Source organism: Acomys russatus, chromosome 6 (genome assembly GCF_903995435.1).
Source record: "Acomys russatus chromosome 6, mAcoRus1.1, whole genome shotgun sequence".
Lineage (NCBI taxonomy): Eukaryota > Metazoa > Chordata > Mammalia > Rodentia > Muridae > Acomys > Acomys russatus.
In genome coordinates, this window is record NC_067142.1 from 72,733,936 (window position 1) to 72,754,875 (window position 20,940).

General features: G+C 44.0%; 1 protein-coding gene across 1 annotated transcript in view; it reads left to right on the forward strand.

Annotated features, from left to right (window-relative positions):
* Window positions 1–20,940, forward strand: part of Catspere (catsper channel auxiliary subunit epsilon) — a 76,797-nt gene that overhangs the window by 19,076 nt on the left and 36,781 nt on the right. Inside the window, exons 7-10 of the mRNA XM_051148371.1 lie at window positions 1,231–1,702; window positions 8,891–9,333; window positions 16,542–16,600; window positions 19,144–19,219. Of these exons, the coding sequence (XP_051004328.1) occupies window positions 1,231–1,702; window positions 8,891–9,333; window positions 16,542–16,600; window positions 19,144–19,219 (1,050 nt within the window). The remainder of the gene's footprint in view (window positions 1–1,230; window positions 1,703–8,890; window positions 9,334–16,541; window positions 16,601–19,143; window positions 19,220–20,940) is intronic.

Here is a 20,940-nt window from a genome sequence, read left to right on the forward strand (position 1 = left end):
TGGCTCAGTGGTTTAAGAATACTTGACGCTTAATCATAAGGACCAGAGTTTGGATCCGAGAACCTATATTGGGCAGCTCTCAAAGGTCTACAACTCAGTACTGAGAGATCCAATGTATTTGTTTGGTCTCCCTGTTACCTGGACACCTGTGAAAATACATATGTGCACTAAACCATTTGGGGGTGGGTGGGGAGTAAAAAACCGCTCTTTAGCCTTCTTCCCCCATTTGCCCGGGATTGAACCTAGGCATGCTAGTCAAGTGCTCTGCCACTGAGCCATCCCTCCCAAAAGCAACGTTTCCTATCTATCCCACCAGCCCTTTTGCCTTTTGTTTCTACATTCTTGCCTCATTTTAAATAGATCATGCAATGTGTTTAGTATTTTTATGTTGTCTCCTATACAGACTTTTTAAAATAAAAACAATTTTTGGTAGCTGTACTTGGATTTATAATCATAATCTTTAAGCTATCGGGGTTTAATTTTAAATAATATATACTATATCACAAGACAGCAGGACCTTATAACTATGTCATCCTGTTTATACCCAACCCTTTGGAGAATATCATTTTACTCGAAATACGCTATAAATCTCACAACACACTGTCATGTCAATAACGCACTGTAAGTGACCCTAGTGTCTTAGCAACTCATAGATACAGATGTAAAATGACAAAAATTAAAGATTTTTTTACTGTTGTTTCATGGGATATTTGGGTTTGTTTGTCTATATGTTTGTTTGTTTTTGAGACAAGGTCTCACTATGTAGCTCAGGCTGACCTCAAACTCAAAATCTTCCTCCATCAACCTCCTAACTTCTGGGATTACAGGTGTACAGCACCATGCCTAGAAAGAAGAATAAATAAATAAGCAAGAAAAGGTTGGTGTATTTAAAGTGTTAAAGGAAATAATATTCATTATTTCTACTGCTAGAACTATCAGGAAAAAATCCTCTTCATGATATAGAATATGATAATATTTTTATTTAATAAACTTCAATGCCTGAAGTATTACTCTGAAATATGCTAAAAGACAACTTGGTAAGTAATTCCCTTTTATCTTATTACTGTTGCTAATTATTTCCTTCTCTTCTTATTACTTTTTGTGCTTGGGGTGGAACCCAGGGTCTGTGTGGCTGGAGAACTACCCTCCCAATGTTGTAAAAATGAAAGACGGAAACTGCTGGACCACTCTCAACCACTGAGGGTTTTTCCATTTGCTTTTCTTTTCCAGGCTGGAAAAAGAAGAAGCATGGTGGCAGCGTGGACAAAAAACGAGCTTTACCTCGGGTATTCCCAGTTTAGGTTTCAGAAAGTGTTAAATACCTCCACACTGATAACTGCTCTAAACACCACTGACACAGTGGAGATAGAAACTGCCGCGTACACACGGCACCCTCTGGAGATTGGTGTGGTGGTCCACTGGTGCTCCCCGTGTGTCACCGACAAGACCATCAGCATCGTGATCTATAATGAAGATCTGAGAAAGTGGTCCTTCCAGGACTTCAAATTAACCTTGCCCATGAGCACAGTCTTAGACCTCGCGTTTCTTTACTCAGCAATGCCCGATGTACTCCTGTGGGACAGCAGCAGGATTTACTACTGTTACAAGAACTTCTCTGATACTGGGATTATAAAAACAGCTGCTGGAGAAAGTGACCTGTCGGTACTATCAGATGGCAGCAAAATCCACAGCGTCATTACAGGTGATGTCCTCTCAACCCCCTATTCAAAGTATTGTGGGTTTTATTATGTTGATGATATGGCGATTGTATATGTTCCAATATATGATGCTTTTGATGTCTATAGGTAATATATTTAGCATGGCAGAATGGCAAACTCAACAGCTTCTTTTCACTTGTTTGTCAGATGCTAAGGAAGTGATTTTGTTGGAATAAAAAGTGCTGTATTGCTCATAAAAGTTCACACAACTAAATGTCTCAAGCTGTAGCTTCACACCACAGTCCTACAGGCTAGGAGCCAGAAACCAAGGTGCCAGGAGGACATGTTCTTCTGCAACCTGGCATGGGGGAAGGCGGTCTCTTGATTACTGATTTTTCACATTTACTGATCTCACAGACACATTAGTCCAGTGTCTCCTAATTCTATACTGTGTTCTTCATGTATGCCTCTGTTTTCATGTGGCCACCTTTTAAAAAGACATGGCCAGGCCAAGGAGATGACCTCATGGGTAAAAATACTTGATGCAGAGATTGATGGCCCTGGCTCAGATCCCTAGGACCAGACAAACCGCACAGTAGGAAAGGAGAGTGTTCTGATGCCCAAGGTTGTCCCATGAATAAGCACATAGGCACACACTCATTACACTCATACATTGAGAGCCGCGCGCGCGCGCGCGCGCGCACACACACACACACACACACACACACACACACACACACACGACATAATCAACCATAGTGGGTTAGGGGCCATATATATCCAGCTCTATATTAAAAAAAATAGAAAGAAAGAAAGAAAAGGAAGGAGGGAGGGAGGAGGGAAGAGAAGAAGAAGAAGAAGGAAGAAGAAGAAGAAGAAAGAGAGAAGAGACGAGAAGAAGAAGAAGAAGAAGAAGAAGAAGAAGAAAAGAAGAAAGAAAGAAGAAGAAGAAGAAGAAGAAGAAGAAGAAGAAGAAGAAGAAGAAGAAGAAGAAGAAGAAGAAGGAAATCACATTCCAGAGCCGGGCGTAGTGGCACACGCCTTTAATCCCAGCACTCGGGAGGCAGAGGCAGGCAGATCGCTGTGAGTTCGAGGCCAGCCTGGTCTACAAAGTGAGTCCAGGATGGCCAAGGCTACACAGAGAAACCCTGTCTCGAAAAACCAAAAAAAAAAAAAAAAAAAAAAGAAAATCACATTCCGAAGTTGTTGGTCCTGCAAGTTAGAACTTTAACATTTCTTTTTGGATGTATATAGTTCAACCCATAAATTAATATAGATTTATATAAATCTATATTCAAATTCACAAACCATTCAAGACATTTAACTTCCCTAAGCCTCAGCTTTCAAATCATATGGAGTAACAGGCTTGTATGTCATAATTTTCAATCACTCTTTCTTGGCCCCATGTTACCCTTTAATTCACAGTGCTTCAGTTTTCTTCCCTCAAGTTGTCTGGCATCATTCTGTCCACCATCACCACCCCCCTCTCCTAGCATTCCTCTTTGAATCAATACTTGTCATACTTGCAGCTTGTCCACTGTTAACTTGAGGGTCAGTTTTCAGTCACCATGCATGACCAAATGCCAGTGGCATTTGAAACAATTTAGCATGATCTTTGGGCCTTTTCCTTAAAATGCCTTTACCCCTTGGCCTATAGGGAGCCTCTTGTCCTTACCCTCCCCCTCCCCCTCACCGCCTCCCTCCTTCCTTCTCCCACTTCTGCCCCTTAGCCTTTGTTTATCCTCAATATCGTAGCTTCCAAAGACAGAGCCAGGCATCCCTGTTCCGTCAGCTTCTGAGCTCTGTTGATCCTTGCGCTTTGCCATGCAGCCATGATCCCTAGCCTGATCTCGGTGCTATTAGAGATGGACTCAATGAGTTCCGATTGTAAGGCAGACATGATCATTGAAGGGAGGGGATGGTTAAATAGTGGACTGTTTGGGTTAATTATGATTGTCGAGATGACTAAGGAATGCCAAAGGAGCCTAGTAAGGCAGGCCCCTGAGAATTTCCAGGTAGGATTAACTCCATACATGGGAGGCCTGGATGAAGCAAGAGGGAAAACGCACCACTAGTAGGCGTTTTCTCTGAACTCCTCAGTAACTGAATCCAGGGTGCTGAAGTAGTGAAAATGCCAGATAAGGACTCAAGAATCTATTTTTGTTGTTGCTGTCATTTTGTTTTGTTTAAATCGGTAACCTTAAATGGAATTCAAACAAGCAAATGAATGAAATAAAGAAGTGAATGAAAGACAAGAAAACCAATATGGATGAGAAATCCATCAAGGAAAGTGAGATTTGGGAAAACAAAACATGCAGAAATGTAGAAAATGGAACGCAGTGAAAAGCATCACCAGTAGACAGGGCCAAGCAGAAAAAAGAATGCCAGGGAGTAAATGTAAAATCAAAGACATATTGCCTTCAGATGGCAATTTTTTTTTTTAAGATCGTACATTACTGTAACTCACAAAAACTAAGGAACAGCCTTTCCTCGCTCCCCAGGGACCAGTCCATACGGCGTTGTTCTTGATTCCCATCGTAACTTAAAGGGAAACTCACACAATGTCCGGAGCCCTTGATGTCCTGCAGATGAAGGAGGAGAATGTCCTCAAAGTCCTTGCTGCAGGAACCCACTTAGGTGGGACCAACCTTGACTTTCAGATGGAGCAATACATCTACAAAAGGCAGAGTGATGGTATCTACACCATAAACCTGGAGAGGACCTGGGAGAAGCTGTTGCTTGCATCTCGGGCTGTTGTTGTTATTGAGAGCCCCGCTGACGTCAGCGTCATCTCCTCCAGGAACACTGGCCATCGAGCTGTGCCGAAGTTTGCTGCTGCCACTGGAGCCACTCCCATTGCTGGCTGCTTCACACCTGAGACCCTTCACCAACCAGATCCAAGCAGCCTTCTGGGAGCCAGAGCTTCTAGTGGTGACTGGTCCCAGAGATGACTTCTAGCCCCTCACAGAGGTTATGTCAACTTGCCCACTATCGCTCTACGCCACACGGATTCTCCTCTGCGCTATGTGGACATTGCCATCCCATGCAACAACAAGGGAGCTCACTCAGTGGGTCTGATGTGGTGGATGCTGGCCCAGGAAGTACTCCACATGTGTGGCACTTATCTCCCATGAGCGCCCATGGAGGTTGTGCCTGATCTTTACTTATACAGAGACCCAGTGGAGATTCAGGAGAAGGATCAGGCTGCTGCTGAGAAGGCCGTGGCCAAGGAGGAATTCCAGGACAAATGGACTGTGCCAGCTCCTGAGTTCACCACTGCTCAGCTAGAGGTGGCAGACTGGTCTGAGGGTGTGCAGGTGCCCTCTGTACCCATCCAGCAGTTCCCCACTGAGGACTGGAGCGCCCAGCCAGCCACCGAGGACTGCTCAGCAGCTCCCACAGCGCAGGCCATTGAGTGGGTTGGAGCCAGCACTGAATGGTCCTGAGCTGCTCTGCAGACACCTGAGTAAAGGGGAAAAAGGTGAAAAGGAAATAAAGTTCCTAAAAGCTGAAAAGAAGAAGGAGGAGGAGGAGGAGGAGAAGGAGGAGGAGGAGGAGAAGGAGAAAAAGAAACAAACTAGGGAACAAACTGGTAGGTCAGAAGCTTCCTTCATATGCTGTGGTGAATGGGACAAGTGAGAGAGCACAGCAAGACACCTCCAATGTACGTCTGCTTTCAAACAGGGTTTAATATTTACCATTGATAGAGGGAACAAGTGTGAATCGCATTTTGCTACATATAGCTCTTATATGTAAGAGTTAAACCTGTAAAGGAATTTTAACTCAGAACATGGCTGCTCTGGCAAGAGATCACATCCTTCTAGGTCTGTGTGATCCAGCTGGAATACAAACACATCTTTAATCTCAGGAGACAGAGGCAAGGAGATCTCTTGAGTTCAAGGCCAGCCTGGTTGGTATTGAGCAAGTTTGAGGTAAAGAGAAGCTTAGGTCCAGGCATGGTGGTATGTGCCTTTAATCCCAAACAATGAAGGCAAAGATACTTTGTAGAAGGAAGCACCCATGTTTGAAAGTGATGTTTAATTGAATGGCAGAAAAAGTGACGAATCAGAGAAGATTTGATAGAACAGGATGTGCTCAAGTCTCCTGAGATGAAAGAGGAAAGGGAAGCTACTTGAGGGGCAGTACAGAGAGGAGAGAGGAGGCAGTTTTACCCAGAGAGCTTTACAGAGAAAGGCTGAATGGGAGAACAGGCTGGACACAGGTGAAGGCAGAATGAGCCAGAGAATGAGGAGGAGCCAGGAGATTAGAACGGATTGCCGGAGTTAGTTTGAGGCCAAGCGGAGCATTCAGGGATATAGAGAGAATCCAGATTGAATAAGTCAGCAGGGAGAGGGGTTTTAGCCTGAACAGCTGAGTTGAACCAGCCAGCCCAGAGCTCAGTAAGAATAAGAAAGGGTAAGCTCATTTAAGCAGTAAGTCTCAGAGGTTGAAAACATTCCAGGCCTAGAGTAGATTGTATGGCTGCTAGAAGCTTCCAGGACTAGGCCTAGGTTACCAGACAGGCAGCAATCTGAACCAGGGGAAAAAAGTTCTTTTTACATAAACCTAGGTTATGTTTATTGGCCATTCTATTTATTTTCTATTCATCCTATTAGGACAATGAGTTCTGAACTAACAGCCAGCATATGATAGCCGTATATCTCTGGCCTAGCTCACCGTCTCTTAGCACCATTGCCAGATGGGCCCCGTCCCACTCTCCTGTTCTCTTTGCCCCCACCTCTTCTGATGAAGTCAGTTTTAGAGGCTTGTGTGGTTTAGAAAACCTATCATCTGGACTTCTTGGCCCAGGTCTTTACCCAAGCATTTACCTTCTTCTGTGCCTATGATTATATATCATTTATCATCTTTAATTTTGTTGAGACCCCCCTCCTCGCCCTTGTTGCAAAACTCTCCAAAACACAGTGTGTGTGTGTGTGTGTGTGTGTGTGTGTGTGTGTGTGTGTGTGTGTGTTCTACTGGTTTTATTTTTTCCCCTTTTGAAAATAACTCAATTTTATTTATCAAAGTTTCTCTCTTTATTTACTTCCTTTTTTGGACTTTTGTCATAAGCAGCCCTTCACTTCTATGCCTCCATAACTTTGGAGGCCTGTATCTGCCTCTTTTTTCTATAAATGATTTATCTTTGTTTTTAATTTTATATGCATTGGTGTTTTTCCTGCATGTATTTTCTGTATGAGGGCATCCAATCCCCTGGAACTGGGGTTACAAACAGTTAGTTCTGAGCTGCTATGTGGGTGCTGGAAATTGAACCTGGGTCCTCTGGAAGAGCAGCCAGTGCTCTTAACCACTGAACCATCTCTCTGCCCCCCCCACCCCACCCCCGCCATATCCGCTTCTTAAGTGACATGGTTAGTTTGCTTTTTCTCACCCTTATCTGTAAAAACAGAAATAGCCTGATACATACAGTAATGAACAATCAAAGTCAGAATACACCCAGCAAAGTGGAAGGTGAGAACAGTCACCTAAGCTTGTCCTAAAAGAGCTTATTTTTCTGGTTGTTTTTTAAATTCATGGAGTGGGGCGGGGCGGGGGAGGGATAAGCATGTGGAGGCTAGAGGACCATCTGTGGACTCCATCGTGCGGATTCCAGAACAAGACTCAGGTCATCGGGTTTGGTGGTAGGAGCCTTTGCCCACTAAGCCGTCTCTCCAGCCTATCTACTGTTTTGTTTGGAGATGTTTTTAACGGTATGCAGATCCATGCAATATTTATCCTATAATTTCTTAATCATTCACCATGTCATCCCCATACACATTTCTACCTTTTGATATATACTGCATATATTTCTGATTGTGCTAATTTAATCCGTATATTATTTGTGGTAATTTATGAATTAGTGATTTACTCTGCTTCCAAATGTAAGATACATCGAACACAATGCACCCCTGACTTCATGCATCCACCTCCTTCCTTTTAACCAATCAACTCTGAGTGATGCCTTTAAAATGTAGGAAAGGCACATCCGCAGAGGGTGTACAGATAGAGCTACAGAGTCAAAGTCTATGCTATTTTAGGCAAGGCACTCTGTTAAAGTGAGAAGGCTGGTCATTTCTCCATCCCAATAAGGAATGCATTGTTCTGTTAGGATGACCCACATTATGCCATAGGCTGGGTGTTGTAAACAACACACATGAGCTTTCTCACATTTCTGTCCGTCTAGAATCAAGGCACCCTCAGGAATGAAGTCCACTGAGCCCACAAACAGTGGGCTCCTCCTCACTGTATCCTTGCAGGAATCGTGTGTGCATGCACACTTGCATCTGTGTGTTTGTGTGTGTATGCATGGTGTGTGTGTGTGTGTGTGTGTGCATGCGCAGAGAGAGAGAGAGAGAGAGAGAGAGAGAGAGAGAGAGAGAGAGAGAGAGAGAGAGAGAGAGAGAGTGTTTTCAGGGATGCCAGTCCCACTAGGTTAGTGTCCCATGCTTACTACCTCATTTAACTAGAATTTCCTCCTTAAAGTTTCTGCTCCTTAGTGTGGTTACAGTGGGGTTGAAAGCACCAGGATATGAATGTGAAGGAAACACAGGTCTGACTGTGACATCATTCTCCTTGATAGTCCTGCCCTTGATATGTGCATATTCTTTACTCAAAACGCTGTGTATATAAGATATGATATATAAAAGAGGCATAGTGAACACAGAGATGTAAAGAATAAAAAAGTCCTCAAGTGAGTGCAAAGGTAGGAGTTCGTACTTGTTCTCTCTAATTCTTTTCAAGATATATAGTCATTACACAAGAAATCATTTTTATTAGAGGTCTACTTCAATAAAACAACATGATTTATGATTATTTAAAATAATACAAACCACTGGGCTGTGGTAGGTAGCACATGCCTTTAATCTCAGCACTTAGGAGGCAGAGGCAGGCAGATTTCTGTGAGTCCAAGGTCAGCCTTGTCTACAGAGTGAGTTCTAGGACAGCCACGGCTACACAGAGAAACCCTCTCTCAAAAACAAAATAAAAAACAAAACAAAACAAAACAAAAAACTACCCCACAAACCTGGACCAGTGGCATGGCTCGCCAGGTAAAAGTGCTTGCTGCCAAGCCTTTCACCTGATAGAAAAAGAGAAACAAATTCCACAGATTGTCCCCGGATCTCCAGATGTGCACTGTACCACATGCATATGCACACACCATGCACATACACACAAATAAACATTTAAAAAATCAAATAACACAAATGTTTTTTCTTCTTTTTTTTTTTTTACAGATTATGATGGGACTATTGTGATAAAAATGGAAAACAATGTAATGTTCTACTTCAAGGCTGACATTACAGATACTGTGAGGCTACACTCATGGACAAACAGGACATCACAGACAGCAATTCTCTTCAACAGAGCTTTTAAGCCATATCTCTTATACTATGATTTACACACCATGTTACAGGTACAGGAGTACCCATTAGATCTGGAGGTGCTAAGCATACTTCACAATACCAATGACAGCTGTCCATATCTGGCCTTTCAACACAATATTGTTAGAAAATACTACTTTATAGATAAAGGGGAAAGGCTGACAATTTGGACTCAACTGGTCTACCCAGAAAATTTGGGTCTCAATATTATTGTGGAGCTCTATGGCCCAAATATACTATCCTGGAAACAAAGCACTAGCTATGAGATCGCCTCTGGCTTCTGTACTAAAACTATGGTAAGTTGGTCATTTTTATGTCTCTATTTGGTTTGAATAAATACAAAACCTTAGGATTTTTGTGGGGGTTTTGTTGTTTGTTGTTGTTTTGTTTTGTTTTTTGAGGGACAGAGTATTCCACTGGGCTGGTAGGCTAGTTGACTACTGAGCCCAAGGGAGCCCATCTCTGCACACCTGTGGAGAATTACCTAGATTAGGTTAGTTCCCGGGCATTCCTGTGAGACATTTCCATTAGGTTGATGGAAATGGAAAGCCTGAATTGTGAGTAGCCTCTGGGCTCGCACGGCAGAAGGAAAACCTTGTGCTTTTTGCCTCCTTGCCTTTGTTCCACTGACGAGCTTATCAAATGGTTTCTGCTGCCACCACGGTCACTGCTGATGTCCGAACCCAAATTCCTTGTCCTTCCCACATGGGATGAAAGCCAGCAGCTCTCCAGGACACCTGCAGACTTTCAGCACCGGATTGGGGATGCAGAGGCAGCTGACCTCCTAGACTACACAGCTGTCTGTCTCCCCACCTCTTCATGCAAGGCAGCCATTGTTGGACTCTCCAGACCATCTCCTGTAAGCCAATCAAAAACAGCACACTTTAGAAGTGACTGTCAGGTTGTCACTCTCTCCAGAGTGTTGAATACAGCCACTGTTGGACTACCCAACCTGCATCACAAAAGCCAGCCAAGTAAGTCTGTTGTTTCCGTTCCCTGGAGGAGTCTAATGCTTGAAGAAATAGACTGCCTCTTAAACAGATGAGCTATGTTACACTGCAGAGAAGTATACCCCCAAGTGTGTGAAGACTTATTACAACCATCTTTACAAGCCATTTACTAATAGATACAAATAGAAGGTATATACATTATTATATATTATAGTTCAATGTTATACAGTTTTATTCTTAATATACAATATTACAAATTTGTTTTATACATCACATTATTGCATACATCAGTAACACAGTAATTATTAGTATACAGTTATACAATATTAATATTGTGTATTACTTTTCCAATTTATCTGGTAATATGGGCATTTACATATTCAGTTTCTTCCCCAACATAGAATAGCTCTCAGATAATAACTTTTCTCTCCCAATTCTGCTTCCTAAGCTCAGCTTCAGCAAATATACACAGGAGCGGGCCTCTTGCAGGGTATGATGAAATAGCTGATTATTTCCAAAACCAGCTAGCTCAAAGAACTATAAAAACAATTTAAATGGCATGGAGAACAGTTTAGTGTAATCTAAATCAATAGACTCACATGTATAAGTCTAGAACTTTGTATTTATTTTTATTTTACGTGTGTTAGTGGTTTTTTTCCATCTACATGTATGTATGTGCACCACATCTTTGAAGTGCCCTTGGAGGACAGAAGAGGACATCAAATCCCTTGGAACTGGAATTACAGAAGGTTGTGAGTCCCAGTGAGTGCTGGGAACCGAACCCAGCACACCTGTGGAGGCTGGAGGCAAACTTGGCAGGACTTGCTTCTCAGTTTCCTCCCTCTTAGGGCAGGGCCTGTCTTCTGCTACTGCTATTGACGTCCCAGGCTGGCTGGACCGTGGCCCTCTGTCTAGCTTTAGGAGTGCGGGGATTACATGTGTGTACTGCCAAATCCAGGTACCAAACTCAGGTCATCATGCTTCTGTGACCAACTACCATCTCAGAGGTCCATGTGTCAGTTCATCACTTCATTTTCCTCATTCATGGTCCTCAGGGTTATATGCTCTGTATTTCTAGTCAGGCTTCCTCAGAGGCTATTGAATGAATATTTAATTTAAATTTAATTGAGCATTTTAGTTTTCCAAATTTACACAACCTTTTCTCCTCCTCCTCCTCCTCCTCCTCCTTCCCCTCCTTCTCCTATATAATACACTCTGACCACAGTTTCCCCTTCCCCTACTCCTCCCAGATCCACTCCTCCATTTCTTTTCAGAAAAGAGCATGGCTTCCCGGGACATCATAAGCACAAACCCTCCTATCAAGTCTGGACAAGGCGACCCAGTAAGAGTAAAAGGGTCCCAAGAGCAGGCAAAAGAGTCAGAGACACCCTCGCTCCCACTGTTAGGAGTCCCACAAAAACATCAACCTAACAACCATAACATAACCTGCAGAAGGCCTAGCACAGACCCGCACAGGCCCTGCGATTGTCACTTCAGTCTCTGTGAGCTCCTACGAGCCCTGCTTAGTTGATTCTGCTAGCCATGTTCTCCTGACATCCTCAACCCCTCTGGCTCTGACAATTCTTCTTCCCCATCTTTAGCAGGCTTTCCCAAGCTCCGAGGGAAAGGACCCAATGGAAATCTTCCATTTGGTCTCTCTCTGTGCCTAATGTTATACTAGAGTCTCTCTCTCTCTCTCTCTCTCTCTCTCTCTCTCTCTCTCTCTCTCTCTCTCTCGTAGGTAACTTTATTACAATTTTATATAGCAAATTTTTTGGTTTTTTTTCCAAGACAGAGTTTCTCTGTTTGGCTTTGACTGTCCTAGAATCACTTTGTAGACTAGGCTGGCCTCGAACTCACAGTGATCCACCTGCCTCTGCCTCCAGAGTGCTGGGATTAAAGGCGTGTGCCACCAGCCTGGCTGCAATATATTTTAAGTGGCAATAACGTTACCCTGTCTTTTTCCTTTTGAACTATGAGTGCCTCTATCTAAATATCTTTCCTTGTTTTGTTTTATTTTGTTTTGTTTTTAGAGACAGGGGTCTCTGTGTAGCCTTGGCTGTCCTGAAGCTTGCTCTGTAGATCAGGCTGTCCTTGAACTCAGAGATCTTCCTGCCTCTGCCTCCTGAGTTCTAGGATTAAAGGTGTGCGCCCCTGTTTCCCGCTTCAGTCACTACTTTTAACGTAACTTCTTGTGAAAGCCTATTGGTGGTTAGATATACAATGTCAGTTTATCTAAAAATATACTTACCTCATTCATGGAAGAAAGTATGTCTTTGTGTGTGAGTTGGGCTGTGGGTGTGCATGCCATGTCACACATGTGGGCTGTAGGTGTGCGTGCCATGTCACACATGTGGAAGTCAGAGGACAAGCCGAGTGTTAGTCCTCACCTTCTTCTACCTTGCTTGAGGCAGACTTTCCTGTTGTTTCCTGCTGTGCACACCTATCTGGGGATTCTCCTGTCTCCACTTCTCATCATGCCATAGCAGGACCAAACCCAGGTCTGCATGCACAAAGAGTACTCTACCCACTGAGCCATCCTCTCGGTCTCAGCATTTGTAATTTTAGCTCTTTTCTTCTTCTCTCCATTAATTTATTTATTTGCTTTATATCCGGATCTCCCTCCCCCAGCCCCCTACCCCCACATGCTCCCCTCTCTTTTTCCTCAGGGAAGAGAGAGGTCCCCCCCCCTCCCATGGGTTCCAACCCACCCTGGCACATTAAATTGCTGTAAGACTAGGCACATCCTACTGAGGCCAGACAAGGCAGCCCAGTTAAGGGAAGTGGATCGTAGCTATAAAGTACAGGATAACAATCCACAGACCCAAAGAACCTAAGTTACAAAGAGAGCCCAAGGGAGGATGCTTGAATCTCACTCAGAAGGGGAAATAAATTAGGCTTTGGAGATGGAGGGAGGGAGAGAACGCCAGAGGAGAGGGGATGGAGTGGGGAGCAAGAGTGAGGATTAGGAATAGGGAGAGCAGAAGAGAGAGAGGCTGAGTAGAGAAGAGAAATTAGAGGTGAGAGACATCTCTGGGACATGCCAGAGACCTGGCATAGGGGAGACCTCAGCTATAGGGCATCACCCTAGCTGAGACTCCTAGCAGCGAGGAATACAGAGCCAGAAAGGGCTACCTCCTGTAGCCAGGCAGGACTTCCAGGAGAGGGATAAGGACACCAAGCTACCCACAAAAAACCTTCGACCCAAAATTTTTCCTGCTAACAAGATGTGCAGGCTCAAAGATGAAGCAAAGATTGAGGGAATGGACAGCCAAAGACCAGGCCTTACTTGAGACCCATCCCATGGGAGAGAACAACCCCTGACACTATTAATCTTGCTCTGCTATGCTTGCAGACAGGAGCCTAGCATAACTCCTCTGAGAGGCTTTACCCAGCAGCTGATGGAAACAGATGCAGAGACCCACAGCCAAACATCAGACAGAGCTCGGGGAGTCCTATGGAATAGTTGAGGGGAATAATTGAGGGACCCGGAGGGGTCAAGGACTCCACAAGAAGACCTACAGAGTTAAGTAACCTGGGCCCCTTGGGGCTTCAAAGACTGTAGCAGATGGGCAGCATGGTCTTCATGTGGGCATCCTGACAACAGGGGTGGGGGTGGGGGGTGGGGCGGGCTCTCTGACTGATGCCTGTAATTTCACCTTTTAACCCTTAGGTACTTTTCTGGCTTTGTTCTATGCCTCTTCCTGCAGCTTTTGTGCGAAGTGGGTAGAGGAGGGTTTCTTTGCTCCAGTTCTGCGTGGAATTTTAGGATGTGAATACCATTTGTTCCCACCAGACATCCCATCAAATATCCATGCCTCCATCACTTCCTCCTCTTACACCTCTAGTCAGTCACATGTTAGACTTTCTCAGTCTCTTCTCCGTGAGTTTTCTACTTGCTTCTATGTCTCCTTCATCTTTCTATCACTCTGGGATGCCTTTGCACAATTCCTTCTAGTCAATTTTCCATACCAGTACTTGTCTTGTTATGTCTGATCGGTTGTTGAAATTGTGTCTGGCTTTTATGAAATATCCATTTGTTTAAGCAATGTTTGTGTGTTCAGTTTGACTGTGCTGTTCCAGGTGGAAGGTTCTCCTCTGTTGTTTTTAAAGTGCACTAGCACATTTGATAGTGTTTTCCACGCTAAGTATTGTCAAGCTTGACATTTATTCTAGAAATAGCAGCTATTCCTTCATCAGTTATACCACAGGTTGTTTTTTTCTTTTTCTTTTCTTTTCGGTTCTTCTTCAAGACAGGGATTCTCTGTGTATCCTTGGCTGTCCTGGACTTGCTTTCTATACCAGGCTGGCCTTTAACTCACAAAGAGCTGCCTGCCTCTGCTGGGGTTAAAGGCATGTGCCACCATGCCCGGCTATACTACAGGTATAAACAGACTGCTTAACATTCACAAAATACCCTTCTAAGCACATCTATAACATAAATAGTTTCAGTGCTTATAATCCAAAACAATATATGTATTAGGGCATCATTTCAAAGACAGTCCTCACTAAAGCTTGGAGACTGGAGACTGTGGCTACATTTCATAAAAGGAAACATATGACTCTGGAACCTATTCATAAGCAAGAACATTTCCTGCCAGTTTATCTCCTTGACACACGTGGAAAAGGAGCGGCATGCAACAGAATACAGGGATAAATCTGATCACAATCCCATGGAACTTCAGAGGCTGCAGCTTTACCAGACAGAATATTCTGTGTTGTTCCTCTTCGTTACCCAGCATCTTCTCACCAAGCATTTTCAGAGGAACCTAGTGTGTTCTCATCAAAACAGATGAACAAGAACTCCCTTTGAGAGACTATCCACAGCTGCATGCACACAGAGACCTGCCCGTGAGCAGCATGGAGATTTAAGTGCTGCCCTTAGGGTCCATGTAAAAGTGGGGCTGAGGGTGTTCACCCCACTCTCTCTCCTCAGAGTCAACGGCAACCTGATGAAGTGCAGGAGGCCAACACTGCATGTTCCTGCAGGGAAGGAAACAGGAAGAGCGTCTTCACGAGGAAGGCGAACGTTTACAAACGCACTCAAAGGCGACAGAAGAAAGGGTTCTGTGTGCAGCAACCAAAGCTACAAAGACCTTTGAAACAGTTCAGTGAGAAAAACATTAGAAAGCAAAATTACATTATAGTCTTCCAAGCTCAGGGACAAAGTAAACAATAAAAACAAGAGTGCTGCAGTGAAAAAAGCTAAGCGAGAGGGTGGGGGTAATTTAAATTAAAAGGGGCTAGAGAGATGGTTCCATCAATAAACTGTCTGCCATACAAGCACAAGGACATGAGTTTGATTCCCAGAAGCTGCATTTCACAAGCCCCAGGTTTGGTAGTACACGCTCTGAATCTCAGGATTTTGTGATTAGAGACAGACAGATCCACAGGGCTGACCACCGGCTAGCCTGGCCTACCTGGTAAGCCCCAGGCCAGTGAGAGACCCTGCCTCAAAAGGGAGGGGGTGGTCTGGAGAGATGGCTCAGTGGTTAAGGGAACCCAGATACCATCCTGGCACCCACATGGTAGCTCACAACCATCTGTAACCCCAGTTCCAGGGGGTCTGATGGCTTGGAGGGCACTGTATACATGTGGTACACATACATACATGCAGGCGAACACATGTATGCATGTGGTGCACATACATACATGCAGGCGAACACATAAATAAGAAAACCCCCAATTTTGTTTTTTAAAGATCGTTAGTATTACCTGAGAAACCACACCTGAGGTTGCTGTCTGGCTTCAGCAACACCCACCCCAAACTAAAGGAGACGGAGGAAAATGTAACAAAGTAAAACAATGTATACGTAATTGAGATTTTAAGAGAGAGAAAGAAGTTTAAAAAAAAAAAAAGCTAGTAATGGCTCCGGCTACAGTCTTTGACACCAATCCTGATGATCCGAATTTGATCCCCGGGGTTCCATATGGTAGAAGGAGAGAACAGACCCCTGAATGTAGTTCTCTGACCTTCACATGTATGCTATGCACATGCATGTTGTCCTCTGACCTTCACATGTATGCTAAGCACACACATGTTGTCCTCTGACCTTCACATGTATGTTATGCACATGCATGTTCTCCTCTGACCTTCACATGTATGCTATGCACACACATGTTGTCCTCTGGCCTTTACATGTATGCTATGCACATGCATGTTCTCCTCTGACCTTCACATGTATGTTATGCACACGCATGTTCTCCTCTGACCTTCACATGTATGCTATGCACACACATGTTCTCCTCTGACCTTCACATATATGCTATGCACGTGCATGTCCCTACACCTAACACACACACATGCGCGCGCGCGCACACACACACTAAATAAGTAAATCAATCAATCAATCAATAATCTCAAGTACATTATTTCTCTTACACAAAGAATTAAATGTCTGAAAATATACAATGGTGTCTTAGAGGACTCTTTCCCAGTGATGAGCACTGTGAGCTGTTCTAGTGTATCTAGACCTACAAGCCTACGTGATACTAACTTAAGGCCCATTCCCACCTTTTCTGCTCTACAAAAGCTTTTCTGTTTTTCTTTTCAGTTAACAACGTTTTATCAGTCAACAAAGTACGACTTAGTAGATGATTACTACAAGTTACAGTAAGTATGACTTTTAAATATGTTATTCTGGGTTTCTTTTTTATATGTGTATTTTTCTTCTATTTAAATGAACTCATATGCTTTTAAACGTCCAAATTTCAAAAATCCCTTCTATGTCTAGATATAGGGGAAATGAGTGTTTAGCCTTTAAAGTGTAGACACTTCTAGTGATTCACTAAGAAGTGATCTGAATGCTCTTCTTCACATCACTGCAGATGCCAAGATTATGCCATCTTAGCTTGCATTGTAACTGTAGCAAAACACCCAAAGCAGCTAAGTTCAAAGGAAAAAAGGGTTAGTTTGAAGTTTTGAGTTCACACCTGAGAGACCCCATCTCTTGATGGTGCTACCCTGGGGACCACACCAAACCAAAACAGGCCTCCTCCTCCTCCTCTTCCTCATTCCTGGTTTTTCAAGACAGAGTTTCTCTGGGTAGCCTTGGCTGTCCTGGACTCTCTTTGTAGACCAGGCTAACCTCAAACTCACAAGAGATCCACCTGCCTCTGACTCCCAGAGTGCTGGAATTACAGGTGTGAGCCACCATGGCCAGCCACTACTTCTTAATTCAGTAGTTCCCATACATGTTTTGTTGTTAATTCCCAACTCTACATACTGTCCTTAATCAAAAGGAAGAACTCTTCATATGAGAGAAAGTCTTTAACTGTGAATAGAAAGATGGAATATCCACATATCAGAGCCTATCTCTCTCCACTGGGTGAAGACAAACACCACCCAAGGGATAAATCAAAAAATTCCAAGTGCTGATGAGCACTGCTAATAAAATAGGGGCTGAGGAGGCAGCTCAGTCAGTACAGTGCCTGACACATACGCATGAAGGCATGAGTTTGGATCTCCAGCACCCACTTAAAATCCAGGCATGGTGGCACATGTCTGTAACTGCAGTGCTGGGGGCAGGGAGACACAGGCTGATCTTTGGAGCTCGAAGTCCATTCAGTGAGGTCCTGGTTCACTAAGAGACCTTCTCTCAAAATAAGGTGGACAGCAATCAAGAATGACATCTGATGTCAACCTCTGGCCCCCACTAAAACATACATGTGTACACGTGCAAATAAACACTTATGTGTATGCACACATACACATGCACATGCACACCTGCAAGTGTACACACACACACACACACACACACACACACACACACACGAAAGAAAGAAAGAAAAGACAAGATGGCGGAACAGTGACCAGAAAGAGCTAGGAGGAAATGTTCCTTATACACAGTAGTCAGGAAAGGTTCTGTTACCTCTTCCTGTTCACCCTCTGGCTCTTCTCTCTGGCTTTGTGGGATGGCTAATCCAGTTGTCAATTTGATAAGATCTAGATTCATCTGGGAGATGGTCTCTGAGCATGCCTATGGGGATTAGGTTAATTGAGGTGGAAAGACCCTGACCACTGTGAATGGGACCATTCCCTGGTGTGCTGGCTGGTTTTAAGTCAACCTGACACAAGCTAGAGTCATCCGAAAGGAGGGGACCACAATTGAGAAAATGCCCCCATAAAGTCCAGCCATGGGGCATTTTCTGAATTAGTGATGTGGGAGAGAGTCCAGCCCGTTATGGATGGTGCCATCCCTCAGCTGGGCCCTGGGTTCTATAGGAAAGCAGACTGGGCAAAACCATGAGGAACAAGCCAGTAAGCAGCACGCACACACACACACACACACACACACACACACACACACACACACACACACCCCGCCCCATGGCCTCTGCATCAGCTCCCTATGAACTGTGAACTCAACCCCCTCTTCCTTTGAGTTGCTTTAGTCAGGCCACTTTATCATAGCAACAGAGAAGTAACTAACACACCTGTCCAAGGCATAGGTTCCATTGGATGTTTTTGGCTTTGCGGATGTTTACTGAAAATTATATTGTAGACTACACATAAAATTATCTAAGATATTTTCTTTTCCTTAGTCGTTCCCCTCCATCCACGCACTTAATCTTAATCAGGAAGTGCAGTGTCTGAATCAAGCCTTCAGCTGCTCTGTTTTCTGTAGTTTCTGAAACCTCTGTTTTGCCCAAACACAAAATGATCTGTGTACACTTGGTAACTAAGAGAGGCATTGCATCTGGCCTTTCCATGAGTTCAAATCAAATCAGTCTATGTAGCTTAATGTGGTTAGGTGGTGAATTGCTCGCCAGTGGGATAGAAGCTGCAAGAGCCAAAGGAACAACACACTCAGTGAGGCATCAGGAGCAGAACCCCGGGATTCAGAGGCAGAGCCTATTTGTAAAGGGAGTGACATATGCCTAAGATGCCGACAGATGCTCACTTCCGTCTCTTGCTGTGCCAACCGTCCAGTCAATGCATGGGATCCACAGAAGGGGGTGGGGGAGGGGGAGAGTGCAGGAGTTGACCACAGTGAAAAGCTGCCTTCATGGAAGTAGCCATCCTTCAGGCTTCTTCGGCTCCTCAAGGGTCAACCCCATCACATAATAGGACTGCATCTTTGCGCTACACGAAGACAGATTCCTGTCACCTCTTCCCATGATTCTACAATAACCTGTGTGGATTGTTTTCCCTAGACAAGAGAACATGGGTCTCCTGCTTGTTGATTTCCGACCTAGTGAATTTTCAAAAACATGTCCATTGGCCAAAAAGGTAGGTGACATGGGTTAAAAATCAAAAATGTTTCTTCAGAACTACATAGTCAGGGTCTAAGAGATGGATCAGTGGATAAAGCCCTTGCCACCCAGGCTTTAGGACTAGAGTTTGGGGTCCTCAGAGCTCAAATACATGCTGGGCACCATATGGCACATGCTACATACATATGGCATCCCATTCGAAAGTCCAGCGCTTGGAAGGTGGAGCTAGGGGATCCCTGGAGAAAGCTGACTGGATAGACAAACTCAATTGTCAGTGATCTCTGAGTTCAATAGAGAAACCCACCTCAAAGAGTAAGGGGAGCAATTGAGGATGACTCCTGAAACCAACCTAAGGTCTCCGCACACATATATGTACCCATACACACATGGGTGCACACACAAGCCCACCACACACATATATGCACACTAAAAAAGAAAGTACAGTTAGTAAACTAACTAATACATATTATCTTATTATGGCCCTCTGCCCTCCTCGGGGAAGATAGCCATCTTTTGTTTTGGAAGCAGAAGATACAGTTCTGCCTTCTATGAGTTTCTCATCTAAAGTGAGATTATGTAAATGTGTGCAAAAAGTAACGTTATCAGTTCTTGAAAGTTTGAATATAACCTGATGAAGAAAAGTTGAAATTAATGGGAACAAATGCAACTGGGTAGGGTGTGTCAAAGGAGTCTGCCAGACACACCCACATTGATCATGCATTTTTATTCACCCAAAGGGACTTCATTTTGTTTTGTTTCCCCCACCCCACCCCCACTCCCTGAGAGTGTACTTCTGATTTTCAGTCTGTACATTTGGTATAGGGAGTCATAAAATGCCCTCCCTAGAGGGAAACAGGGCCGGCGTAAGACAACATGGTGCACACAGTTACCAATTAGCTTGGCAGAAAGAGCAAGCAGCTTTGATTGTTGATGTGTCCCAGCCCTCAGGACAAATCGAATCAGGGTTCACCTGAAAGAGGGAGTGAGGATTCAAAGTAGGGTACCGAGACGTGAGAAATAACAAGTCAAGTCTAGAAATTTCTGATCAAGACTCACTTTAATGCCAACTAGTAAGAATATATAGAGAGCAAGGTCAATGGGATCTATTCTAATCCCACTCACTCTAGCCCCCAGGCAAGAATACAATAGCCTGAATCGTTCCCTGTAGAACTTGCTAGTTCTCTGGGTAACTCCCTATAAGAACTTCCTATTTCTCTGAGTAATTCCCTGTAAGAACTTCCTTGATCCTCTGGGTGGTTCCAAGTTGGGACTTCCCTGCTTCTTTCAAAGGTAAATAGTCCAAAGATAGCCTAGAACACAAGACCTCATGAGGCAAAGGTCAGCAACTCGAAGGTCACAGCATGCAGCCTAAGCATGGGATTTCTGACATGGCAGAATTTAGCACAGCTCCCCACATCTGCCCCTTCTTAAAATAAAATTATGAATAGCAAAAAAAAATATATATATATATATGAGTAGCCTGTCTTAGGTCGGTGAGTAGGCACTTATCTTTACCTGTCATTGGCATATGAATTCCATAATTCATAGCCTGTCTTAGGTCCGATAAGGCTCAGACTCACTCTTACCCGTCCCTGGCTTGCCTCCATATCAACACATGAAGAAGGGCAGTGTCTTTGAGCTCTATGTCATGTGCTTGTGCTTGTATCAGCCACAATTGCTGAGGCATGAGCTGTGTTAGAAAGGATGGAAGGCGCAGGCTATAATCTCGAGCCCTGC